Raw genomic sequence first — 27,142 nt, forward strand, 5'->3', positions numbered from 1 at the left:
ACACACACACACACACACACACACACACACACACACACACACACACACACACACACACACACACACACACACACACACACACACACACACACACACACACACACACACACACACACTATTCTCCTGGTCTACACCTTTAGCGGTTCAAATCAATATCTCACCAAAGGAAAACGGCACTCCATGGCAGCTCATTTCAGATCAATCACTTTGTCCACGGAGGAAACATCTGTTTCTAGTCAATTCCACCTACAGGATTGGAATTCCCTGGTTAACGTAATCCCTCAGTCTCCAGGAAGGACTGGAAAAGTACTAAGTGAAACAGGCTTCAAGATCAGCTAGACTATAGTTATATTCACCAATGTACACAGTTTTTCAATGTAAAATGTAAAAAAAAGATTTTTTACATAGGTAGGCCTAGTTAAATAACTAGTCGACTAGTAGGCTAAACTAGGCAACTAATCAACTAGTAAAAAGTGAATGCACTGCCTTGTCAAAGTTCAGCAGCTCTGCACCTCCAACATTTCTACTAGCCAAACATCATTGCAGAGACACCAATGCGAACATCTTGTGACTGGTCAGACACTTAAGTTTCTGGCAAATTTATATCTTATTTCCTAAATATGCCAGCCAAGTACAAGTTTGAAGAACGGTAGTTGAAGAGGTTAGCTGGTACAAACCTCCACGATCCCCCTCTTAAGGACTATAAAACACAACCAGATGGCTATTCATACCCCTTGGGGAAATTTGTCCTCTGCATTTAACACCATCCTAAAGGTTTTTTATGAGAATACATTATCTGACAAATTGCCAGTGTTGGAAAGAAGCACTGTGCCAACGTGTAGCGATCAATTGAGTGATGCAATGGGCATCGTTCCGCCAGGCATCGTGCTAGTTTAATTAATGAAGAGATAGTATGCTCTTCACTGTGTCTGTCACCAGATATATCGAGACAAATTATGTCAAAGGCAAAGCACGTTTGGAGGTTTACAAAAATGAAAAAACAGGTGTCACAATAGCTGTTCCAGCACTGTAGAAAGTGAGCAGGGTCTAGTGCAGCACTCAGAGTGGAGCTCAAGAGTACAAAATAATTGAATCCTCAGAGAACTTGTTTGGTTTAGGCAAACCGTTTGACTTGCTGGTATACTACCAGCATAACTGAAATCTTGGGCCTGTAATCAATTCACTAGAGGTAACTAATTAATTAGATATCCTCAAAGGCATACCTGTAATATAATATACAGCAGTTCAGACCTCGGGCCAGTTAGTGACTTATTAAAATGTTCTAACCAAGCAGCAGCTGACAAACAAACATTCCCTGCTTCTCTTCAATGCGTTGTATTTCTGTTACACAGAAACACACACACACACACACACACACACACACACACACGGTTTGAGTGGTATTTTCAACAACATACCATTAATGGGGGGGGAGGGTCACACCTGTGTACACATTTGTACGTACAGTACGTGGGTGCTGATCATGCTGGGTCAAAAGCTTGGTCAGCAAAAGCCTACACGCTCTATATTGCATTCCACAATCCACGTCCCCATGAGAGATGCTTCCTACTGGGTGCACTCATGTACGTGTGAATGTGCATCTTGTCCAGTGTGCGTGTGCTTTGAATCTTCACAGTGAATTAAAAGCTACAGTATATGCGTGCGTCACTAGCAATCTCGGGACGATGGCATTTAACCCACATACACGTGTGCATGATACATACCCAGTGGTCAATAATTTGTCTTTGAAATGTAGTGGAGTAAAAGTCATAAGTCAAATATTCCAGTAAAGTACAGATACTCAAAAAGTACATAGCCTAAGTACAGTAAGCTACTCAAGTAAATGTACGTCATTACTGTACACCACTGAAGACATGTACCACATTCCAGCACAGAGCCACAACATGTACAGCCTGCTGCATAAGAGATACATGCAGTAGAATGTACAGTATACAGATATACAAGGACACCACATTACTGCAATACTGCAGTTGCAAATCCATTTTTGCTTTTATTTTTGTTTTTATTCATTGGCTGCTGAAAGTAACAGCTAGGAGACTAGTGCATAAGGATGAGTGATATGACATGTAAGCAAGGTTCCACAATAATGATGATAGTTTAGTAATCATTGACTGTTTTCCATTCTGCTCTGTTCAATGGATTCTGAACACCCTGCAGTTGCCTATCACTTGAGTTTTAGGCGAGGGGAAGGTACAGTCCATTATTAAACATAAGGGGGGATTTATTTTGTGTGTGCTCGATTATAATTTCTCAGTTTGAGTATTTCATATCTACAGTTTTACACACACACACACACACACACACACACACACAAATGGAAAAAGTGCCACTATTGTACTTTTGTACAGTTGACCTAGTTTCTAAGGTAAATGTTATACGTTGGTTATTTTGGCAGTATTTTGGATAAAATTATATTTGTGCGTCACAGCCCTAAATCGCTCGCACACACAACACACTATCATGCACTTGTTCAACCTACCCAGAGGAAACTAAATGTAAGAACGTGTCACTCACGTGGTTACATCAACATCATGAAGCACAGACCAATGCACCAAATGGACATATTATTGAACCGGTCAGTGTATCTGGCAGGTCATTTCAAACAACAACAAGGTATGTTCTCACAAAGCAACTGGATTGTTGATTTAAAACACCTGGCTGTAATTTCTCCTTCAATCTGAGCGTTTTACATACTTTTGCCACTCACAGATGGACATGTAATACTGGATAATTCTCCTCAATAAATAAATATTCAAGTGTTCTGCCATACACACATACACGTAGCAACTAGCACCACACAAAAAATGCATGCTTGCATGTGTATTCACGTACACACACACATGGACGCACGCACACACGCACTGTAACAGCTCTGCCTCTGCACAGTCATGCACTGTCATGACTTCTGTTGACAGGCTTGTGCCAGGGCCCAGGGGGTGTCACACTCTGTCCAGAATATATTCTCAGGTCCTCGTCACAGAAACTACTGCTGCTGCTACTACTACTTTTCACTGCACCTCTCAGCCATTTTCAATTTTAACAACTTTAAACATGGCGTCCCAACCGTCCCTATTTTGGGCATGTTAATAAAATAGCGTTTATGTGGTTAAAAGTGTATTATATTTACAGAAGAATCAGCATCCCTTTTTAATTGGCTGAACCGGTCACCTTAGGCGGCGTTAGAAATACTGTACTATGCATGAACTGAAAATTGACTCATACCCAGATGAAACACCTCACACCCTGCAGAGAGATGTGATAGTATTAACTAACAGATGAAACACCTCACACCCTGCAGAGAGATGTGATAGTATTAACTAACAGATGAAACACCTCACACCCTGCAGAGAGATGTAATAGTATTAACTAACAGATGAAACACCTCACACCCTGCAGAGAGATGTGATAGTATTAACTAACAGATGAAACAACTCACACCCTGCAGAGAGATGTGATAGTATTAACTAACAGATGAAACACCTCACACCCTGCAGAGAGATGTGATAGTATTAACTAACAGATGAAACACCTCACACCCTGCAGAGAGATGTGATAGTATTAACTAACAGATGAAACAACTCACACCCTGCAGAGAGATGTGATAGTATTAACTAACAGATGAAACACCTCACACCCTGCAGAGAGATGTGATAGTATTAACTAACAATGGCACAAAAAAACTCGATTTCACTGGAAGACTGTGCTGAATATAAATAATCATTAGCATATATTATTATGTTATTATTTTGACCATGAATAATTTTATTCACAGTACCACAGCTAATATCAAGGTGATGAGACACTATCAATGTGTATTTTCATAATCTGTTTCATAAACAAAGTATACGGTACCGGATTCCAAATGAGGTCTTATTTATAATTATATCATTCACAAACATCCTCAAATAAATTAGTATTCATATTTTATCATTTCAATGAAAAAGTGAAAGTAGTAGCTTCAGAATTTCAAAATACTGTATGTCAGAAAATCACAATTGTAACTGATCACTAGAATAAATAAATACAATCACATACTGTACTAATTCAGAGTAGTAATTACTAGGCGTATAAGAAAATGTTGATACAGGTTTGTAATGCGATTTTTTTTTTTTTAATTTATTTTGTTACCGATAGGTATATGTTAATTCCTTTGCTCAGATAGCAAAAAAGTAGTGCTATTGTGTTCCATGTTATAATAAGGACTTGGATGAATACAAATAAATGCAGGTCCCACAGCTCTGATTGCATGCCTATGGTAGTGAGTTATTTATGTTTTTCAAGTAAGGTTACTTTATGACAAGTAAAACAAATTCCATGTGACTAGAATGTTAAGTATGTGAATAGGTTAATCATTATGACACCCCATCATCTCTGATTGAGGAGGTGTAAGGCTTTGTACACACCTACACAACAAATGTTCGGTCCGTGTGCGATGTCTGATTGCTGTTTGATTGCTGCTCCAATTCATTTTCAATGGGAGTCACATGGTTTGACCAAACATTTTTCTTTGATGAGGGGGGAGCAATCAGCAATCAAACACAAATGTTTGATCAAACCATGTGACTCCCATTGGAAAAGCATTGTGGTGGCCCAAAAAACAAAGAAACGACCAAACATTGCTTGATTGGTGTTTAGTACGTGTGAATGAGGCCCAATTGTGTGAATGGATGGAGAGAATGGATGGCTAATCATGGTTAATCATGGCCAATCATTGCCCATCCCATCATCTCTGATTCTGATTATAAGAGGAGGTGCAATTGTGCGAATTTTAAGAGAGAGAGAGAGAGAGAGAGAGAGAGAGAGAGAGAGAGATAATAAAAAAAGAATACTGAATTCTGAAAATGTAATGCAGACTTGTGCCAAACGGAGGTGAGTGACACTTCTGGGAGTAGCTTGTAGCACCTATAAGGCACTATACAGTATGGACTAGTAGGTTCGACTGCTGGAGCTATGGGGAATGCTTAAATGAGACTCAGACACAAGGAAGTTGAATGTTAAATGATTGCTGGCTGTTATATTGAGAAATAATACAATACAATATGGAAATACTAATAATTTGGTACAAATTCTAGTAGCAATTACTTGGCCATTTCAATTCTCACAGTTCACTGTGTCTCTCTAATTTGGGTGCACCCTTCTAACCTGAATCCTCAGTTATCACCTTTAAATTCAAGTTTTGTTTCTTTCCAGTTAAATCATAATCAAAATAGGACAATACAATTCACAAACATCCACCTTTTCAATAGGTAAGTAATTGACCACTTTAAGTCACAGTTCCCAAGAATGGAATGGAAAGGGTAAGGTATAACCAGTATACATGTTATGGACAATGTTCCAAGGATAAACCATGCAAGTAGGTGTCAGTGTATGTGTCAAAGTTTGCTTTTTCAGGTTGCCGTGTGGCTGGAACAGCATATCAGCCACGCCTAAACTGACTGCTGATTGTTAGAATCACATGTCACTCTGGGCTCCATTTTCGTTTGATCTTTCTAAATATGCTGTTTTGGGATTTAGCAGTGGGGAAGGGGTGTTCCCCCACTAAAGTTGGTATTTTGGTTACCTGTCTAAATCCCTAAAACACCTCCGTTACCAATTATATTATGCATAGGTGTGGTTTGGGCGTTACAATAATTAAACCAATCACGTGCCACATATGCTATTGCCTTTAAGAGATCCCTTATCCGTTGCTTGTTATGCCCAGTGCTATATTGCTTCATAGCCTTACGGTCTATAGCCCATGGAAGAGTGTTGCGTTGCTGCATTGAAGTCTCACTTGTACTGCATTGTAATACATTTACAAATCTGTTTACATTCTGTGTTATGATTGGTCAAAACAATATCGTATCCGCGCGATATAAATCTGACGGATGTTCCAGACCGACACTTCTGATTATGCACACATTTGCTTTTATCAGAATACATCACCTTGTCTACAGGCCAGGGTTCAATGTACTGAATCAAACCCATGTGATTTCTAACATATCACCAGATGCTTGGCAATATACAGCAAATATTAAAAAGCCACAGTATGAGTGTTCCCTGTTAAATTGAACATGTGGGAATTTACTGTATGGCAATTTGGAACCCTGTGGGTTTTACTGGATGCTTCAGTGTTATATGTCATAAAGCAAGGTAGAGCCTGGGTCAAGGTCTAGCCTCCTTCTGTCATAACAATTATTAAAGTGATGTGCTTTGTTATGGCTCTGGGGTGATGCTCCTGTCAACCCATCTCTAATAGTAATCATTCTATGCTGTCCTCACTCATTTGCATCTAGACAGGATATTGTTGAAAGGCTCTAATGCTGTACAGCAGCAATGCTGCCTCTATCTAAGATACTCTGTCGTTGCACAAATCTAACATACCACCTGTGTTGTTGCACATACAGTATATAACATACATACCACTGTCGTTGCACATATCTAACATACTGTACATACCACTGTCATTTCACATACTGTATTGTCCGTCGGTGGAAATCCAAAACTGTTACTTTTCAAATTCAAAAATAGCTAAAGTAGCAGATCCACCAGATTGTCGATCTGCTACTTTGTATGCTTTTGTGTGACGCTGTAGTATGATCAAGTAGGGCATTCATTTACAAAAAATCACACTTGTGTGAACTGATTAGTGCACCTACGTGTGGGGGTCCCCGGGGGAACTTCCAGACCCACAGGAACGCGCCCAGGGTGCCGGCCCGGTTCCGGCGAGCCGCCTGCCTCCGAAACGGTTGAGAAATGACAGAGTTACCGTGTGGGGGTCCCTTTACTGTACTATACTGTATGGTCACACCCGAAATCATCATATAAACAGTTGAAGCCATATGAGCCCTCCAGAACCCTTAGGTCATCTGAGGCTGGCCTACTGATAGTTCACCCGACAGCTGGAACAAAACATGGTGAAGCAGCATTCCACCATTATGCACCACAAACCTGGAATAGCATTCCAGGTTACATTAGAAAATCCCCAACCAAATTTAAAAACGTATTTATTTAACATTGCATATCCCAATTAACTGTGTTTCTATTAAAGGTGGGAGTATCTGTTGTAATGTAATGTAATTGTATCTATTATAATCTGTATTAATTTTAAAGTGCACTGTTGCACTCTGTTTGTTTTTATTCTGTAAAGCACTTTGAATTGCCTTGAGTATGAAAGGTGCTATATAAATAAAATTGCCTTGCCTTGCCTTAATATGTGTGTTTGTGTTAGGCTGTGCAACAGTGTCACTTGGTTGTGAAAACCAACCAACCGCTATTTTTTGTGCTCGGACACAGCCAGGGACACAGGGACACAGCCACCCAGACACACACATAGCTCCGTATAGCAGTGGTACTTGCACAACTCAAAAACACAAAAAGTTAAAATAAAGAGAGGTTTCTGCCAGACACCAACGATAACATGAACTGGAGACAGAGCCATCCCTACTTCATCATTATCAACATCTGCTCGGCTAAATTATAAGTGTAGCCACTTAAGCCCTATTCAAAGGCTGTCAGCACTTCCAATGTACGGTAGGCTACTGTAATGATTGTTAGGCGGAAGCGTTTGAAAACTGTGTGAGGTTGAGGCAACAGTTTGTCTCTAGAGACTAATCACCTGGCTGATTGATGGATTGTGGGACAACCACAAAAACAAACGCACCCACAGAAACACGTTGGGTACACATCCGCCCACTGTATTCACACAAGATTGCACAAAAACCTAATTTACATAACACAAAAATGGTGCACGTATAAATGTAGGAATGAATACCAGCACTCACGTTATATCATTGTTAATTTTTCGATTTCCCCCAGCAAGCTTCAATAGCCTTTACTTTGGTGTACAGTAGAGAGTCTGTCATTTTTGTTAATACAGAGAGAGAGAGAACATAACAACTTGTGAAACAAACTGACAGAAACAATTACTTACATTTTTCAAGTTATCATCCTTCGGGATTAAAGAGGACAGCACATGAACGTGCTAAGAATGTAAGAGACTCTGTAGTGAGAGCAGACTGCTATGTTCCTCCATCCCACTTTATGTCAGAATTACCTACGGGTAATTTTCCATGCAATAATTGTGTTCATTGCAATGCAATGATCAGAGGTAGTCATATTTTACATCCACATTCGGGTAAAAATATTGATGTCAAGGGTATTATCACCTGCAAGACTAAATTTGTGGTTTACCTGCTGTTAACGGGGCCGGAGATTAGCTATACAAAGACGGACGGACACACACACGCACACGGACAGACACACACACACAGACGGAGTGCAAAACATACTCTCTCCCAATGCCTTCGGCCTGGTGGAGACAATAAATAAACTCAGTTTTTCTCCTCTGGTGAAAAGCTGGAGGATGCACGATGGCAGCCCCTCAGTCAAATCTGGTCACATTTGTTGTACAACGGTTGCGTTGCATATATCCTTTAGATTATCGATTACTTTTTATAATTGATTAAACTGCCTAGTCCGATTAACTGTTCCAAACCTAGTCCCATTTACTACCAGATCGTGCCAGGGTCATAATATCTCTATCTCTCTCTCTCTCTAATGAATGCCTAACTACAGCTGTCACAGCTGTCTCATATAATGTACAAAAGGACATAGGGTCATATGACCTTCCGCTTAAAGCAAGTGGTTTTTCACCTTCCACACCCCCATGCAAGAACATTGACACAAAGGATTACCATGAATGACAGCGTGCGTGGGAATCCCTATTGTGATCTTAATTGATTATTTATACATACCAGAATGCAAAGGCAACCACCCACTGTTCACAAAATGACAAGTGATAGGAACTCATGCGGTACATTGGTGGGTGTCAAGTGTGTCAAATTTCACACTCTAAAAAGTGTGTTTACAAATAAAACGTTTTTTTTTTTATCCCTAAAATGTATTTTTGTTTAGCCAGATTGTCGTTTGAACAGTGATTTATTTATCTGTGTCAAGTTAATGCTTAGCTTAGCTCAGTTTAGTTCAGCTCAATGACAGCAAAGGTGTGTGTTTGTTTGTGTGTGTGTCTGTGGAGGGGCGGGGGGAGTCACTCTCCAGTCTCCTCATGGATAAATTACATAATATGCTCTACAGTCTACAGTTACAGATAAACGAGTGTGAAGCTGATTTGGATGCAGTTCACAGTGTTTTGAGCGTTTCAAGATCAAAGTCACGTTTCTTGAGAATCTGGTTTTCTGCAAACCAGACCAGATCCAGCTTTGGTAGATACTGTAGGAGCAATTTTGATTGACCTGGATAAACAAATGCACCATTGTGAGTTAAAGTGTGGCGATCTTATTATAATAATATCAAAAATATGTTGTATGAGATATACATTATGTAGAAGGATTTAATCTGCATACTAAAATAATGTGGGAGATTGGTTCACTCCTAAACACAGTAAACAGATACTGTAAGTGTAAAGTGTCATTGACCAGAGCACTGAACCCTATAATTTCCATATTGGAGCTTGTCCCTGCAAATACTAGAAGACATTACAGGTGTGCGTGTGTGTGTAGATGATAAATAGAGCATTCAGATTTATGTGTGTGGTCTATGTGTGTGTGTGTGTGTGTGTGTGTGTGTGTGTGTGTGTGTGTGTGTGTGTGTGCCTGTGTGCATCTCCGAAACACAATAAAATCCTGCTATGAAAATGTAATACCAAAGATTTTAGCCTCTGAGATTATAAACGGAATTAATGCCGTTTTATTTTGCAGCGCATAATAATGAGTCCATATAATATGCCTATACCAGCTGCTAAACATTATCTCGTTGGTTGCATGGCTCACTCCTGACCTCCAGCCAGCATCTTTCCAGAGAGACACTTACAGACTGAAGAGCTGACTGTACCAAGGAGAGAGAAACCTTGATTATCACAGTAATAGCATTGCCATGGAAACTCTATGGAGGCGTTATGTGCGTGGGGACAAGCAGGAATGAAGGGGGGGGGGGACTTTGAGAACAAAACTGACAGCAAGGAAGAAATTACTTAATACAACGAAGGTTTTTTTATATAAAAAATATATAATCTATATTCAAAACTTTTTCCGATACCAATTTTTTAAATAAATATTTCTTATACCCATTTCTTCCAGGAAATAAAACGTCTGGGTTTACTTACTTCTCACAATTTGAGGTTGTCTGTAACACCTAACAAAAACAATTGTACAAACAATTGACATAAAGGTATAATAAATTCAAAGTAAAGTAGTGCACAAGCAGAGTTGCTTCAGTTTTTTTCAACCAAGGTTCATGTTTTAGGTTGTTACTAGAGAAAGTAAAAGGTGACTGTTAATTTGTTTTAATTTGCTGATTTCTTTTGTTTTAGGGATTATAGCCGTTTTTGACACTGGGGTGCGATTTCTTTTTTATTATTTACTATAGTCCTACTAGACCCCAAGAATCACGGGATCTACTGAATGTGTGGAACTGACATATTGAGCCTATGACACACAGTGTGGCTTCCCCCCAGTAAGCTACCTTCACATTCAATAGATCCTGTGATCTTTTGTGGCCAGATGTAATTTCTCGGGGTCTAGTATATAGGACTATAGTGAATAATAAAAAAAGAAATCACAATAAAATGTTTGTATAAAAATACATATTTAGCCCCATGCTCGAATGCCCCTGCCCCTAGAGACGACTCCAGGGGCTTTAGCCCCATCTCGTGGATGCTTAGCCCCCCCACCCCCAAAAACAAGTCCAATTGACTGACTTCTATGTAAACCAAGCTTCATTAGCCCCCCCTCTAAATAGCCAGCCACCCCATACCACCCCCAGTCACAGTTTTCTGGAGCCGTCGCTGCCCGCCCCCCTGTCAAAAACAGCTAAAATCCCTAAAACGAAAGAAAGCAGCAAAATAAAATAAATGAACACTCATCTTTTACTTTCTCTAATAACAACCTAAAACACGAACCTTGGTTAAAAAAAAAAAAAGTTGTCCTTTAAGGCAAGGTGTGACACTGTGACTCAGCAGTTCTTCAAAATAAAAGTCGATATCTCAGTTTTCTCAGGCAGGCAAACACACCAACCTGCTCTTGACTGTCTGTAACTGTAACTGCACAAACAAAAACATTCGAGTACAAACAAAGGAAATAAATGTATTAAAATAAATCAGTGCAAATAGTTTCGTTACCCTTGGGTTCTGATACCAATTACAGATATTGATGCTTTCATTTTGATGCCAAGAAAGTATTAAAACTCGATACCAAGCCCTATACGAGCGTGTGTGTGTCGAGTGTAATACAACTTCAGAAGAGACACATGGATATTCACCAAACTTGGGGCGAATGATCAGTAGGCTGTACTAGTGTGATGGTCAACCTTTAAGTTTAGAATTGCATCAATAAAGCACTAGTGAAAACATAAAGATAAAGAACCCACAGCTTCTGTAGCCTCCACTGGTTGATTGGATGTGACCTCCATGTTCTCATGTTGTACTTCTTCATCACATCAATCTGCAGGGACCAGTTTTCTTTTCCTTCTGGCCATTAAAAAAGATTAACTGCTTCTCATACACACACACTAATGTACACACACCCACAGGTTTGGATTACTATACTTGTGAGGATATCACATTTTTACGACGGCATTGAATTGCCGGAATTTTCTGAAATATAGCCCAAAAAATAGTAGCATGGTGCACGCACGCACGCACACGCATTCCACATCACTTTGTTCTCCATCCATCCCAAAGAACCAAAATTAGATATAGGAGATATGGAGAGCCAGATCTGAATACAGAGGAGGTACACAACATCTGTTACTGTTAACCACAGTGACCCTGAGCATACTGTAAGTTGTGTGTTTAAATGGAATTTAAATGCAGCACTTGCACAAGCCTTGACGACCTTACAGACGTATTTAAAGGCTAAACTTATGTCATTTAGATAGCATATTATGTAGACATAGTTTCATTGTATAAGATATTCTATTGTTAGACGGATGTTAGGTACGTTCTTTCTTAGCTTGCTTATGATTCATGATAACTATTTCTGTGTATTTGATGTATTTCCATATGTGTTGTTCTTGCTTACTGTAAATCTCTCTGGATTAAGAGTGTCTGCTAAATGCCTAAATTGTAAATGCTAGAAGATAATGGGAAGGTGAGATTGTCAAATGAGGAGCTTTGAAACCCCGCCAGACATTGCCATTATTCTGTGAGAGAATTAGGTGAGTTATAATATGCAGTAAAATCTTTTTGCTGTGTTATTCTCATTACAAATGGATACATTGGATAAGGAGGATTTCACTGTGTGTCAGTGCATGTGTGTACAGTATGTACACAGTGTGATGATTTAAAGATCTCCCTCTACGTCTCCCAAGGCCCCCATCATTCTATGAGTGCTTGTGCTGACAGGGATTTCCTGACCTCACTCCATTTTACAGCCTCAGCAACACACAACTCAAAACCAGTACAATTTACTAGTGACAATGTCCATCTGATAGCATGGAACACGCCAGTGATTGCCTCATAATCATTGGCGGTAAAGTCTCTGTCGGGTGGAAACCTCATATGTCCAAAACTGTCTAACTTTCAGGATTCAAATTCAAAAGCAGCAAATGATCGACAAGCTCAAAACGCTTCGCTTAATTCGCACTGTGTTGTGAGCTTGTATGTCTGCTACTTTTGATGCTTTTGTGTGACACTGTAGTATACTGGTCAAGTAGGCCGTTCATTTACAAAAAAACTGCTATACTGTGATATAGGCCATTATTGACTAGCCTGACATTAGCCAGACCGATAACGTGGATTCACTCACAACGTCAACGTGTGAGACTGAATCCACAATATCAGTCTGGCTAGTGCCAGGCTATTGACGACATTGATATCAGCATTTATGCAGCCACTGTGTATTTTACCACTTTACATTTTCCATTATACGTGTGTGTGTGAGTGAGTGAGTGAGTGAGTGAGTGAGTGAGTGAGTGAGTGAGTGAGTGTGTGTGTGTGTGTGTGTGTGTGTGTGTGTGTGTGTGTGTGTGTGTGTGTGAAATTGCACAATAGGAATTTAGGAAGGCACTCTGTAAACACATCGTGCACCAGTGCCCCCGGCCCCGCAGAATTATAATTATAGCACCATGCATAAACTCACAGCCTAAAAAATGCTGAATTATGGGCAGTCATAAGGGTAACTTTGACAGGAAAAGACTCGCTCACCGTATAGAAAAAGAAGTAAAACTCCTTAGACTGAGACTTAGAAAAATATATTTTATTTTATTTTATCATGCTGTGCTCATGGTGCAATTAAAAAGCAAACGTTTCGGTCCTCAGAGGAAGGTCTGAGGACCGAAACGTTTGCTTTTTAATTGCACCAAGAGCACAGAGCACCATGAGCACAGCATGATAAAATATATTTTTCTAAGTCTCAGTCAAAGGAGTTTTACTTCTTTTTCTATACGGTGAGCGAGTCTTTTCCTGTCAAAGTTTCCCTTATGTTTTTGAGACCACCGCTACCGTAGTCAAGTTTGAAGAAAAAAAGGACGAAGAAAAGGCGCAACAGTTTTCTCAGTGCTTCAGTCATAAGGGTACACACATACACAGAATATTAAGTCACACGCATGCCTGCAAGCTATCAAATACACACACACAAGCTATGCAATAAACTTGAACACCATTGCACTCTTGAATTCACTAGCACGTGCACAAAGGTGCATGCACGTTCTCAAAGTGGGGTCCGGGGACCCCCAGGGGTCCTTGAGGGGGTTCCAGGGGGTCCCTCAGATAAAGTTGTTAATGTAGCATCACAATAATTGTAACCACTCTATCCATTTATATGTTGGCGATTCAAAAATAGCAGATCTATAAGCTCATAGCATTCTATATTTTTGACCCTTTTGTTAATGTAGATAGAAAATGTTTGGAAAAAATGTAATATATCAAGATACCTTCATCAGGTAACTCGGGATACCCAATGAAGGTCGTTTAGACCGAAACATTGTCACTCAGCTGAAATAAACTCCTGACAGTGTCCTCTTTTTTCTCATTTTTCCACAGTACAGAGAATAGAATAAAAAGCTTTACATTATGGTGGGCGAATAGATTATTAGACTATAACTGCTGTTGTCAACTGCAAAAACCATTTCCTCCAGATACCGCAGTGCTTAAAGCACAGCAGCCAGCGACTACCATAAAGTTGTGTGTTTGGGAGTGTGCTTGCATTGGCAAAGTCCTGTGTGTTTCTGTGTCTGAGTGGATTTAAGTATGTGTGTCTACATCTACATCAGCCGCACTGCAATAAGGTCCTGTGTGTGCATGTATGTGTGCATGTGTGCGTACATACAGGTTTCAGCAGCGGCTCGGTGGTTAATATACTGTGGATGACAATCTCTCATTGTTATCTCCCTGGCTTGTATGCTGTCTCCTCTTGCGTTCTTCTACCTTCTAAATAGGCCTGGAGGGAGTGGAACGCTACAACAGTATATTGCTTTTTCTTGCAAGAGATAGTACTGCACCCTGATAGCAACCTGTCACTGACACACACAAATGCGCGCACGCACGCACGCACGCACGCACGCACGCACAATGCTTAACAACTTTATTATGCAGTTTGAACACACACAGAAAAGTGCTGATAAGACGAACTACAAAGTTCCCCTGTGTCGGCTCAGTGCTATTACGGGGAGATATATAGTAACACTAAAACGGAGTGGCTTTCTTTAAGCATGACTTGGCAGAAATGGGTATAGGAAATTATTTAAAAATTATGATGAGGTGGCTTGAGGGATAGTGGGTAAAAGGAATGAAAGAATGAAAGAAACAGGTATGAATGATATATCGTGATATGGTAAACTCTGCAAAGAGAGTTGTTAACCACTTAAACAATTTAGTTGGCCGGAGTCCACCAGGGGTCTATACTGAGCCTCCTCCATTTTCCCCATCTACACTAAATGCATACATATCAAAATACCTTTTGCCAAAAATAGCCGATCTACAAGCACGTCACTTTTAGATCTGCTATTTTCGCTAAAGGTTCACCCCAGACTAGGGTCACTATAGGGTTATCCGTTTCCTCCTATGTCCAAAACTGTTACTTTAGTCTTTTACTTAAAAAAATAACAGATCGACAAGCTCAGATCGCGCAGATCATGTTTTGAGCTTAAAGATCTGCTATTTTTGTGTGACGCTGTAGTACTGTATGATCAAGTAGGGCATTCATTTACGAAAATACACAAAAAGTTTGAATATGGAGATATGAGGTTTGTGCCCAACAGCAACAAACCTTTTAGAAAGCCATCTTAGTTCTGTCTGTAATGTAGTAAAACTAATGCAAAATTTACTTAAGTACAAAAACAAATCTGTAAATTACTTTTCAGACTAGATCTAGAGAAAATACCCATTTGGGGCTCATTCCTCCATCCATCATCCACCCCCCCCCCCCCCCCCCACCCCCCCACCCCCCCTCTCTCTCTCTCTCTCTCTCTCTCCATTTGAATAAGATACACATTCAACTTGCCTCTTGAAAACTTTCAAAAATAATAATAGGCTTGTATGCTCTCACACACACACACACACACACACACACACACACACACACACACACACACACACACACTCTATCTAACTGTACAACAGCACAACAGAGCCAGGGCTCCCCCTTGTGGTCAAACTAGCAAAAAGCACAGTAGAGAGCAACTTCTCTCCTTGATTTCTGTGTGGCTCATTTGGGGTATTTCTTGTTAATGCACTCACTCTGCCCCTCCCTCCATCACACATGTACATTCAGTCACTCACATTACTTTGCATAATGTCGCAAACAGTTACATTTACATTAACTGAAGACCCTAACGACAGACAGATGTTGACAATTTGGCTGGAGCCTGTTTAAAAACCTGATAGCCAAGGGAATCTAAAGGTGACGGTGTGCTCTGCATAATCTAGGCCTAATTGTTCAACATGTTTCTGCAGTGAGTCGACTGTGACCACATTGGATTTTGCAATGTGGTCTGTGCCAGTCTTAATTTATGACAAAAGATGTTCGTCAACTACCTATTTCCACTGATAAAAAGTTGAAAACTAAAAAACGAAACTAAATACAAACTAAGTTATGATGACTAAGACTATTAGTAATTTCGTTTTATGCTTGGTTGTGCTCCGAAAACGCATCACAATGCAGCTGCGAAGCGTGTGAGCCTCCTTTTCCCCTCCTCTACGCCAAATATCTTCACAGAAAATGGCAGATGTACAAGCTCACAGTCACAGCACGTTGCAATGACACGAGTCACGCAGATCAGCTATTTCCCCTGGAATAGGGCAGTCACGCTATAGGGTCATTGTGGCTAAGAACAAAAAAATGCAGTACTTTGCCGAATAAAGTAAAACACCGTACAATTACACCATAGGGTAAAAGAAAGTCAATGTAGCAAGTTTTAAAATGTGTGGATGTTGGCGTCAGATGGTATTTGATGGGGTGCATCATTCATTGTCTTTTATGTGAAGCAGTTAGGAGGAACAGGCTGTCAGAGCTCCACTGGGGGCTTTATCCTCAAGTGACCTCACCAGGACAAGAAACAGAGAGCTCTTAAACAGCACCTATTAAATAACCACTTATCAGCCCCTCATCAATCATCATCAATAATAAACACGGACTGGACTGAGACAGTCAAGGATGCATTGTACACCACACAGGATGACTGAGAGACACCAGGAGAGTAGAGGTACCAGGAGGAGTACGACAGTAGAGAGAGAGAGAGAGAGAGAGAGAGAGAGAGAGAGAGATTTGATTTCCAAGACCTCTTTATTCAATCTTTTAACAGATCCATATTCCGTATACAAAATTGACCAGGACTACAATAGGTCTTCTCTTGCTGCTGTATTTCAGACCATAAAAGTTTGAAGAGAAAAATGTTCCCCTATTTGCCTTGTTATCCCCTCTGCAAAATCTACTTAGCCTCGGACACTAAACAAACAAATTAATCACTGTTACATCTTGTCCACAAAATGGACACCCCACCCTGTTACTGGGATCTACGAGAGAGATAGAGACAAAAATCAGAGAGAAACAGAGATAACGAGAGCATGAGAAACTGGCCAGAGACTATGGATGAAAGCTAGCTAATTCTGACAGTAATGTTAGTTTACTAATATGCACTGGCACTGGCACACACGCACGCACTCACGCACGCATGCACACACGAAAGTAAACCGATTTAAATAACTGATGAGAATATCATCAGCACTGTGTTGGGTAGAAACCTCATACCGGTATGTCTTTTCTGGATTCAAATGACAAAATAAGAAGTAGCAGATCTGCTACTGGATGCTACTTTTGATGCTTTTGAGTGACACTGTGGTATGGCAATAAGAGGTTTCTGCCCGACAGCAACGATGTAAGAAAGCAGAGTGACATCAAAAGTAAAACTGAACACCACTGTCTGCCAGTCCTGTCAGCAGCCTAATCCTAGCTGGCACTCTGCTAAATGAGCATGGTAGAATGATGCCCTATTGAATCACACGGGTGACTAGTGCTTACGCAAGGGAAACACCAGATACGTGTGTGTGTGTGTGTGTGTGTGTGTGTGCGTGCACACATGCAGGTGTAAAAGTGACTGATGACTGCTTGATTGATAAAGCAGTAATGAGACACAAGACAGTTGTATAATAATAATTATTATATATATATATATATATATATATATACACACACACACACACACACACACACAGTATATTTGGTTTTGATAGCTCATCAGTGAGCTGGATGTGATATGCTGCCACAAGGAAGCATACTAGGGCCTTTACTGTTCCTAATATACTTTGTGTAAACGACATGGCATCAGCTTGTGACTGTAACTTGTTCCTGTTACAGTCCAGCAGTGCAGATGACTCTGCACTGCTGGTCTTGGACAGGAACAAACTGCAGGTTGAAAAGGCCCTCAGCTCTGAACTCGGTAGAATCTGCACCTGGCTCAAAATTGGATCAAATAGTAATCTCAGCCAGGCAGATGGCTTCTTGGTTAGAGTGGGTGACAATTATATCACCCACTCTAACACGAAAAGATATCACACGAAAAGATGAAATTACCTCTAGGTTCCATCCTGGAGGCAAATCTTTCCGGTGATAAAATGGCCACCAACGTAATCAAAAAAGTCAACCAAAGAACAAGATTCCTATAGCCGCCCTACAGGATCTCCTCACTGGTCAACAAAAACACCTTGAAGACCCTTAACACGAGCCCTCGTACAAGGACTATGCAAGCACCTCAAAGGCCCTTAAAACAAGGCTCCAGACTTCCCAAAACAAACTGGTCAGGCTACTACTTGGCCTCACTCCCAGAACCCACCTCACCCCTGCCCACTTTGACAGGCTGGAATGGCTTAGGGTTGACGATAACCCCTTTTGGAACCCTCGGTTAGCTTTTCTGAAGTTTGGACGTCGCTACCCTAGGGTCCCTGACCGGTTATTAAGCCCTCCATGGGATGCAAAGATGCATAACACGGCTATAGGAGACAACGGAAACGTGTACGAAATCGCATTAACCGCCGATGCCGTTAAGTATATATATATATTTTTTTAAGTTTTGGCTTCTCTGAACTTCGTACACGTTTCCGCTGTCTCCTATAGCCGTGTCATGCATCTTTGAAACATCTCACAAACACTCAAGCGGCGTGCCGCTCTCCGTGAACGGAGGGTATGTACATCTGCATCCCATGGAGGGCTTAATAACGGATCAGCGTTCACGCGAGGCTGCGCCATATTAAGTGTCGTCCGAAACCAAGCAGCCTTGAGTGGAATTCAAGTGGCTTATAAAGCCCTCAAGAGCGAGTCTGTGCCGATCTAGACTCGATTGCCTTGTGCAGCCCTGCTCTCTGTCCGCATGGAAACCGCGACCTACAAATGTAACCACCACAAATAATTGATAAATAAACTCCTCCTAAACAATCTTCATCTGATGCAGAATAGGCAACGCTCCAACTGATGTTCACAGGGGCTCTTTATTTACCCCACCGTGAAAAACTATAAATGAAACCACACAAACAAAACAACTTTTAACAATGATTTATAAACACCATGGATGTATAGGCCTATGACATGTCATTTTTGACAGTCACGCTGTATTTCCTTTTTCCATATTAATGAAATCCACATGTCACACAATACATGATGCAATGCAATATAACTGTACAAACAAAATAACAGGTAACACAATTGCATGATGGTAACCATGGCAACGAATGGTGTCTGTTTCCTGTTTCTGCACAAGGAGGGCGAGTGTATTTCCAAACAGTTTTTTATACCCATGCAGCACCCTAATCAAGGGAACTTGATTCAGCTGGAGGGGCACTTCCTGACGAGGGAACCTCCCGAGAGCACTTCAAGTCAAGGGACTGGTTTCAGAAAGGGCCCTAGGGCTCCGAAAGGGGCTAGGTTGACGACAGAGTACAGCATCTTGCAATGCGAAGTCCACACCCAGGCCACAACACCAGAGTTCAACAAACTATGTGCAACACCCTGACCCACCACCCCCTTTTCCCCTGTGGACACAAACAAGCCATAAACAAGCCAACATGGCCACGCAAACTAGGGCTCTAATCACTGCAAAATGGCTTGCAAACTTGGTCAAAGGCAACCGCGTTGGTCCGAGTCTGCGGGTTCTGGACACATCGTGGTATCTGCCCATGATGAAACGGGATAGTAAGAAGGAATTTGCGCAGACACACATACCTGGAGCGTCCTTCTTTGACATCGACGAGTGCTCTGACAGGACTTCACAGTTCGATCACACGCTGCCAACCGAGCGCTTCTTCGCAGACTACGCCGGTAACTTGGGCATTGGAAACGACACCCACGTAGTGGTTTACGATGCCAGCGATTACGGGGCTTTCTCAAGTACACGGGTTTGGTGGATGTTCCGGTTGTTTGGCCACCCACAGGTGTCCGTGCTGGATGGGGGGTTTAGGAACTGGGTCAAAGAAGGACATCCAACAACAGGGGAGTACAGCAAGCCGGTGCCATCTGAGTTCACTTCCTCTATGAACCGTTCATGGGTGAAGTCTTTTGAGGACATCACAGATAACATCTCCACTCAACAGTTCCAGGTTGTGGACGTGAGGCCATATGGTAGATTCCGTGGCAGAGATCCAGAACCAAGAGACGGTAAGTTAAAAAAAAAAAAAAAGAGTGTGTGTGTGTGTGTGTGAGTGTGAGTGTGAGTGTGAGAGAGAGAGAGAGAGAGAGAGAGAGAGAGAGAGAGAGAGAGAGAGAGAGAGAGAGAGAGAGAGAGAGAGAGAGAGAGAGAGAGAGAGAGACCCTATTGTAAACAAGTGTAATGCTTTATGGTGTCGTCCACAGTTAACAGCCTTGTAATGAGTTGTACTTGAAACTACTGTAATTATCCAAACTGTTATTTGTGTGTGCAGTGTGTGTGTGGTCATATCAATATATAAAATCATTTACTGTATTGAACATAAACAGAAGTGTGTGGAAATGCTAATTTCTCATGCTCTTTTAGGCGTCCAGCCCGGCCATATCCCTGGATCCAAATGCATGCCCTTCTTCAAGTTCCTGGACGACAATGGAATGATGCTTTCAACAGAGGACCTCAAAAAGTTCTTCCACAAGTATCAGGTGGACCTGAACAAACATGTCTGCGGTACCTGTGGCTCAGGAGTGACTGCCTGTCACATGGTTCTGGCTGCCCACCTGTGTGGCTACCCTGGTGCGTCTGTGTATGATGGGTCCTGGTATGAATGGTACAGCAAGGCCCCCCCAGAGAATGTTGTCTCTGAGGCTAAGAGTAAGCTATGAGGATGAGAATGCAGAGCAACTTAAAATAAGCAGTAATTAATGATCCCCCCTCCCCCTTTAAGAAAAAAAAGTGAGTTAATGAGATTATGGCTTCACTTGGTTGGAAGACTTTTGATACTACAACCTCATATTTTCTCAAAAATCTCAAATCTGTTGTCTTTGAACTGTACACTAGTTAATAAAAATAATCTGTTCAGGGTTCAAGGTTGTACTTTATTGTTACATCTTGTGTACAGGACAGGTACATCAGAGTAACTGTCTTTGTGACAGTACACTACCTCATCTCAACAATTCTTGTGTCTTTGTGACAGTACACTACCTCATCTCAACAATTCTTGTATTTATTTTTTACTGTTTCATCGGACACTATCAGTATTGGGCTAAAGTTGTCTGCCTCCTCCTTCCTCCAGCATGGTTTCATGTCAACATTGACTAAGTCAGTGTCCAGTTGGCGTTATTTCAGCAGGCTGTTAAACTGGCCTGGTCAAGTTGTCGAAATATGTGATCTTGTGGACTTCATATCAACGTTTGAACTTAATGACCACTGTTTGTTTATTATCAGACGTTCAAACAGACATTTACATTATGTGTTTATTATCAGACGTTCAGACAGACATTTACATTATGTGAATTCCAAAAGATGGTCCCATATTTCAGCAGGTCACCAATTTCACTGTAACACCTGGGGATGATATCTGTATGCTATGTCATTCCGTATGTCATTCCTGCAATACATTCAAACGCACAGTGAAAGCACAGTCAAAACTATCATCTAAAAGGGACTGGAAGGGAGGGAGGGAGTAACATGTAAACTAGTCAAAAGTAAATGTATTCTAAGGACTGATGGAATGTACAAACTATTCTGTAGCTATTGTGTAGCAGCCAATATGTTATATTCTACACTCAAAGCTGTGCCAAGTATGTGTCAATGCTACTTCAGCATGCTCATTAAGTTGCATACAAGACACAGTCCACATTCCACAAACATTCTGACATGAATTAATGATTGAATTAAAAATGACATTTGAAAGATGAATATTAGTTTTTGTTCAAGTTTGCACAGCTATAATAAATACCAACTTACACTAGATTCACAAAATCTTTTCTCAGATCTAGATCAGTGTTACCCAAACGGTCAAACATCTTCAGAAATAAAATAAAGATTTCGAAACAACATATTTGGGGGAAATAAGAAAAAAATTACAAATTCCATAAACCTTTAAGAACTATTGAAATTAGACGATCTACAAGCTCACAATAGTGAGGTTGTAGATCTGCTATTGTCACTATAGTGGGACCTGGGGAGATGTTAGATTTCTCTTTGGGGTTTCGAGGTAAAACGTTTTTAAACCACTGTTCTAGAGGTCATCATAGAATGTTATGATATATGGTACATTCAGCCACGGCTGCGACATCTGACCTGATCATGGCATGTTAAAGACACTGTTGTAGGTTTATAAATGTGGCTTTGGGGTACTAATAAGGCTTAATGTTGATGCATCTACCTATAGTACCTATATGGAGTACGTGAGGCTGCTATACGTTCACTCGACACCCTCTACCAACCTCTGATTACTTGACCAATTAAGTATTTAATGACTCCTTTGTTAAATATTCACCTATTTTCCACAATAAATAAAATATGAGCACTTGACACATTTAGCTTTGTGTGCGTGCAAGACTAAACACTGGTTGAATTAGTCTAGTTTAGTTTACCTTGCCAAGTTGGCACAGGGGAGGGTAATCACTGGCACACTGGCATTTAGTTTGAGAAACAGGATTTTACTTTTAAAATAAAATATTTTAAAAGATGTCCCATAATCCTATTTTTAGTTTTGTGTACACACCATGGAGCATATGTCATGGACCAGCATTCTGTTTCTGACGGAACCAGACCATTCCGAAAACTAGGGTCCAGTGTAAGTATATAGTGGGATATACTGTATATATTAGATTTTCACTAAAGCAGGTATAAAGCACATATATAGGTAAGTTTATCATGACTACTCTGATTGAGATAATTGTCAAGACTCAAGAATTCCACCCGAATTACGCAGTCTGGGCCCATACGATGGGAGACATTTATAGTAATTCCTGTGCATTCGATGGGTGGATTCATACTACATCGGGTGAGAATTCCTTCTGAAGGTCTGTTGGATCAGTACACAAAAGACTGGTTGGTCCAGATTGTGGAGTGCTATAGCATTGAGTTGTATCTTCAACAGTTAAGGACAATATAAAGGCCAGTTTACAGTCCAAACTTGTTTGCTAATAATAATGTCTTAACCTTTCAAACCCAACAGTTAATTTGTTTCTCAAGTGGTATCACTGGGGTTTACGTTTGAGCAACAACAAGTGTTGATGCTGGGGCTAGTCCTGATTGCTTCTATTTTTCTTGCTTTTGAGCATTGAAAATGTTATTGTTATTGTTCAGTTTGCATAGCCATCTGCTATTTTAATAGCAACACAATTATTTGCAATCATGATTATGGTAGACTCTACCAAGCTATATGGGCACACGTTTGGTATTCAGTTGAGTCTGAATTTGTTTGATTTGGGTACTTGGGTCTCTTTTACGATTGCCTAGCATGCAAGGAGGACACTCGTATCCCTGTGGTCAGGTTGGGCGTCATAGCTGACGTTTTGGTGAGATCCCTCTTCTGGTTGCGGTACGGTTGTGTTTGGGTTTGGTTTCTCTGTAGGTTGGCACAGCACAGCAGCTGGCCTGTTCGTAATTAGACCGTTGGCAATGGTCCTGTTTGAACCTGCCATGATGACATACTTCAACCTGTGTTTGGTTTCTCTGTAGTTTGATGCAGGGGTTGGCCTGTGTATAATTGGAAATAATTGACTGAGTGACAATGTTTATGATTGTCGTTCTCACAAATTGCTGTACCGTCAATGTCACATTTCTTGTGCACGCTGTCAGAAGGCCAATGTAGGACATCCACGCCTACTTTTCCCACAAGTTTTATGTTTTTTGAAATAGTAACCATTAACCCAGATTTCAAGGTGGCTAATCAATATGAGATGTCATCGATACCTCAGAAATAAATGATAAAAGGCGGTGCAACGCCTTTAGGGTCGGTTCGTCTACAGTAGAGACTTCATGGAGCCAGTCCAATGGCGGCTCTTCTACATCCGAGTGGAATAGTAAGAGAGTGCCTATGGGCTATAGTTCCAAACATTGGAACTATCCCATTGAGATAGAATAAGCACTTCCGCATTCCATTATTACAATGTGAGTCAACGCTAGTGTCGCCACTCTCATACTATTCCACTCGGTTCTACATAGACTTCTATAATGGTTTGTCCCTATTTCAAGGGTTCAAATAGGGACAACTGGAAGTTTACGGACTGCATTGGAGTCTATGGGTTTGAGCGAGTACATGAACCACATGACCGTGCTGTTTTCTGCCCCCTCAATATCGCAACTCTCCTCTTAGACTCTGGTCTAAACTAAGTGGGAGCCAGCCGTGCCATTATTAGATCCCACCCCTCATCCCCTCCAATCACACTGTGCTTCACTCAGTCTTTATGTTTATAATGGATGGAGAGAGAGATCTCCATCTATATAAACATTATCAATCAACTTCCCTGGACAGCCTCTCCTTACATGGTGGATATCAGTCTCATGTAAACATTTACAGTGATTACAAGTCTAAATTACCGGTAGTCCTCTGAACAGAATGCCTTAAGTCTTTCGCATTCGTCTCACCTTCATTCTTGTATCCCTTTCTCCTATCTTTGGAAAATAGTGATGTATAGATAGAATGAAAGATGGAATACAAAACATAAAATAAATAATAACATTTTTGGTACATCTTAGGCCTGGGCAAATCAATATTATGGATCTGTTTACTACAACTGTAGCAGATAAATGCACAAGAGATGATGGTGAAGAACCAGCATGTACACATTCACACATAAAGCAGAAACGGTCAGCAGCATATTATACACACAATAAAATCCTGAAAAGTGAACAAATTGACCCAAAATGGACAGGTCAATTTGTGTAAATTCAACAAAGGGTTTTAACTGTGCACCACAAACGCACCAAGCAGCAGCTCACATGCACACACTTCCATGCATGCAGCATGTATCCTCTCTCTCAGGCTCTCACCATGACTAAGTGTAAACCCCGATAGGCCAATACAGTATCACCAATACAGCTATTTTAGAAAATCTCCTATAATGGCATGCCCAAAGTAGAGCCAGGTTGAAAGTGTTTAACACACACACACACACACACACACACACACACACACACACACACACACACACACACACACACACACACACACACACTGTGAGTCATATGAATAGATACCGGTAATAGTATGCACATGCACTCTAAAATGCAACACATTCAAGCCTGTCTATATACTGTACAGTTCACACTTCACACACTCAATTACTTATACTATTTTTGTGCAACACCAGAATACGACGTGGAAATTAAGCATACAGTATAGGCCTTAATTGGGCCATTTGTGACAATTGTCACCTATAATGACATGCCCGAAATACAAGGGACTCCAGAGATAATGTGAGAACTAATTTGTCGTACAGTCTATTATATATTTTTAGTTTCTATTACTTTGATCTATAACAGACTATTCCTTTGTTGTCACTAGGGAAACCCACTCCCTGTCCTGGTGGGTGTACAAGGGATTAAAGACTAGATGGTGCTGAGCAGAGTGAGCAGTACTGTTCCGGAATGTCCCAATGACACCCACTCAGAACCACTCACCAACACCACACCAGGGGGAACAAAAACAGAGCACATCAAAGCAGTGACAGTCAACCAGTGCAACCGGGCAGACTTGTGTAAAAACAAAAATACAGTGCACTCTATACCAGTGGTTCTCAAAGTGTGATCGGGGGACCCCCAGGGGTCCTTGAGAGGGTCACAGGAGAACAACCAGCAAAATGAGTTAATATAGCATAAAAATCTGTTTACCGTAACTACTTTAACCCTAGGCTATTTGAAAATAGCTGATTCACAAGTGCCACAACGTGGAACAACAATGCACGACATCTGCTATTTAAAAAAAGAATCAGGATAAAAATGTGACAAATGTGGATAAAAACGTAAAATCCTGTATGGGGCTCCCTCCCTGGCACCGAATATTTTCAGATGGGAGTCTGCGGCCAAACACTGTACATAATATTTTGGAGGTCCTTCAGATGACAAAGTTATACCACCATGTGTGCTATAACGGTATAACCTATATCAGTGGTTCCCAAACCTTTCAGGTCGAGACCCAAAAGAGAGATTAGATCGTTTGTAGATCTGTAAATCAGATCTACATGCAGCAGTATTCTGACGGGGGCCTATCATCATTTGGTATGAGAATAGCTCCTCCTCCTCAGACCGACCAGCCAGCCCTGCAGAGGGAGGTGCACCATGGGGACTCGTCTCCCCTCCGTGCAGGACTCACACACTTTGAAGGTGTTTGAGTGGGACTAAAAGGCTTATAATGGAGTCACACCATCCCAGCAATGGATGTTTGTGTCACCACAGTAAGGCAAATATGCCAGCGATGTCACAAAGGACCAAACTGCCAGGTGAAATGTCACTGTGACCCCTTTTCCACCGGTTGGTTCCCAATGGGAACCGGTTCAGTTCTTTTTGGTTTTTAGTCCATGAGCCAGAGCTCCAAAATTGGTGGGCAAACTATACCCTATATTAAATTGTTTATAGGATCAATACAAGTAAATGAATACATGATAACCCTTCCACAGTAGTAGCTTTTTCATATTTTTTCATATTTTGCATATTTTCCTACATAATGCCTCATTTGTATAGTTAAAAAATGTAAAATTTGTAATACAATAAATCATTGTCTTCGTGTAAGTACTCAATTGGGGAAGTTTAATGGTGATAACAATCTAATATAGGTATGGTTTTGCACACTCAATTCATAATTAACGTTCGTAAAAACCAAAAAGAACTGAACCGGTTCCCACTGGGAACCAACCGGTGGAAAAGGGGCCAGAGAGAGTACACACAGTTTTTTATTCTCTTAAATTGTGGGGCCAAATTTCCTGTACATTTTGTATTTTGCAGGTCTACAGTACAGTATAATCTGCACAGGCCAGGCACACACAAACACACACACGCACGCGCACGCACATTTGCATGCGTGCATGCATACTGTACACATACAGTAAATGTAAAGGCAGCAACAGGCCTTTCCTCCTTCCTCATAGATTATTTTCAGTTTCATGTTGAAGTTTGGGTCAAATATGTTGCCTTTGCTGACAGATGGTGAATTAATTTCCCTCAAGCAATGACAATCAGAACTGCTAATAAACCTATTTCTACCAAGAAATGTCTGAGTAATGTACAAATTAAAGGTTTATCATTTATTTAGACCCAGGCCCAA

The 27,142-nt window shown here is 40.9% G+C and overlaps 2 protein-coding genes across 2 annotated transcripts in view; one reads left to right on the forward strand and one right to left on the reverse strand.

Moving 5' to 3' along the window:
* The window catches only part of kcnab1a (potassium voltage-gated channel subfamily A regulatory beta subunit 1a), a 108,933-nt gene that overhangs the window by 79,318 nt on the left and 2,473 nt on the right, over positions 1 to 27,142 (reverse strand). The window lies entirely within an intron of this gene.
* LOC308321605 (3-mercaptopyruvate sulfurtransferase-like) lies at positions 19,511 to 20,750 on the forward strand (the record flags this gene model as incomplete). The annotated part of the gene is made up of 2 exons (XM_080772574.1): positions 19,511 to 20,099; positions 20,455 to 20,750. The coding sequence occupies 2 exons, from the start codon at positions 19,511 to 19,513 to the stop codon at positions 20,748 to 20,750; spliced, it is 885 nt and encodes a 294-aa protein (XP_080628700.1).

Source organism: Protomyctophum bolini (assembly GCF_963924005.1).
Source record: "Protomyctophum bolini genome assembly, chromosome: 9".
Taxonomy (NCBI): domain Eukaryota; kingdom Metazoa; phylum Chordata; class Actinopteri; order Myctophiformes; family Myctophidae; genus Protomyctophum; species Protomyctophum bolini.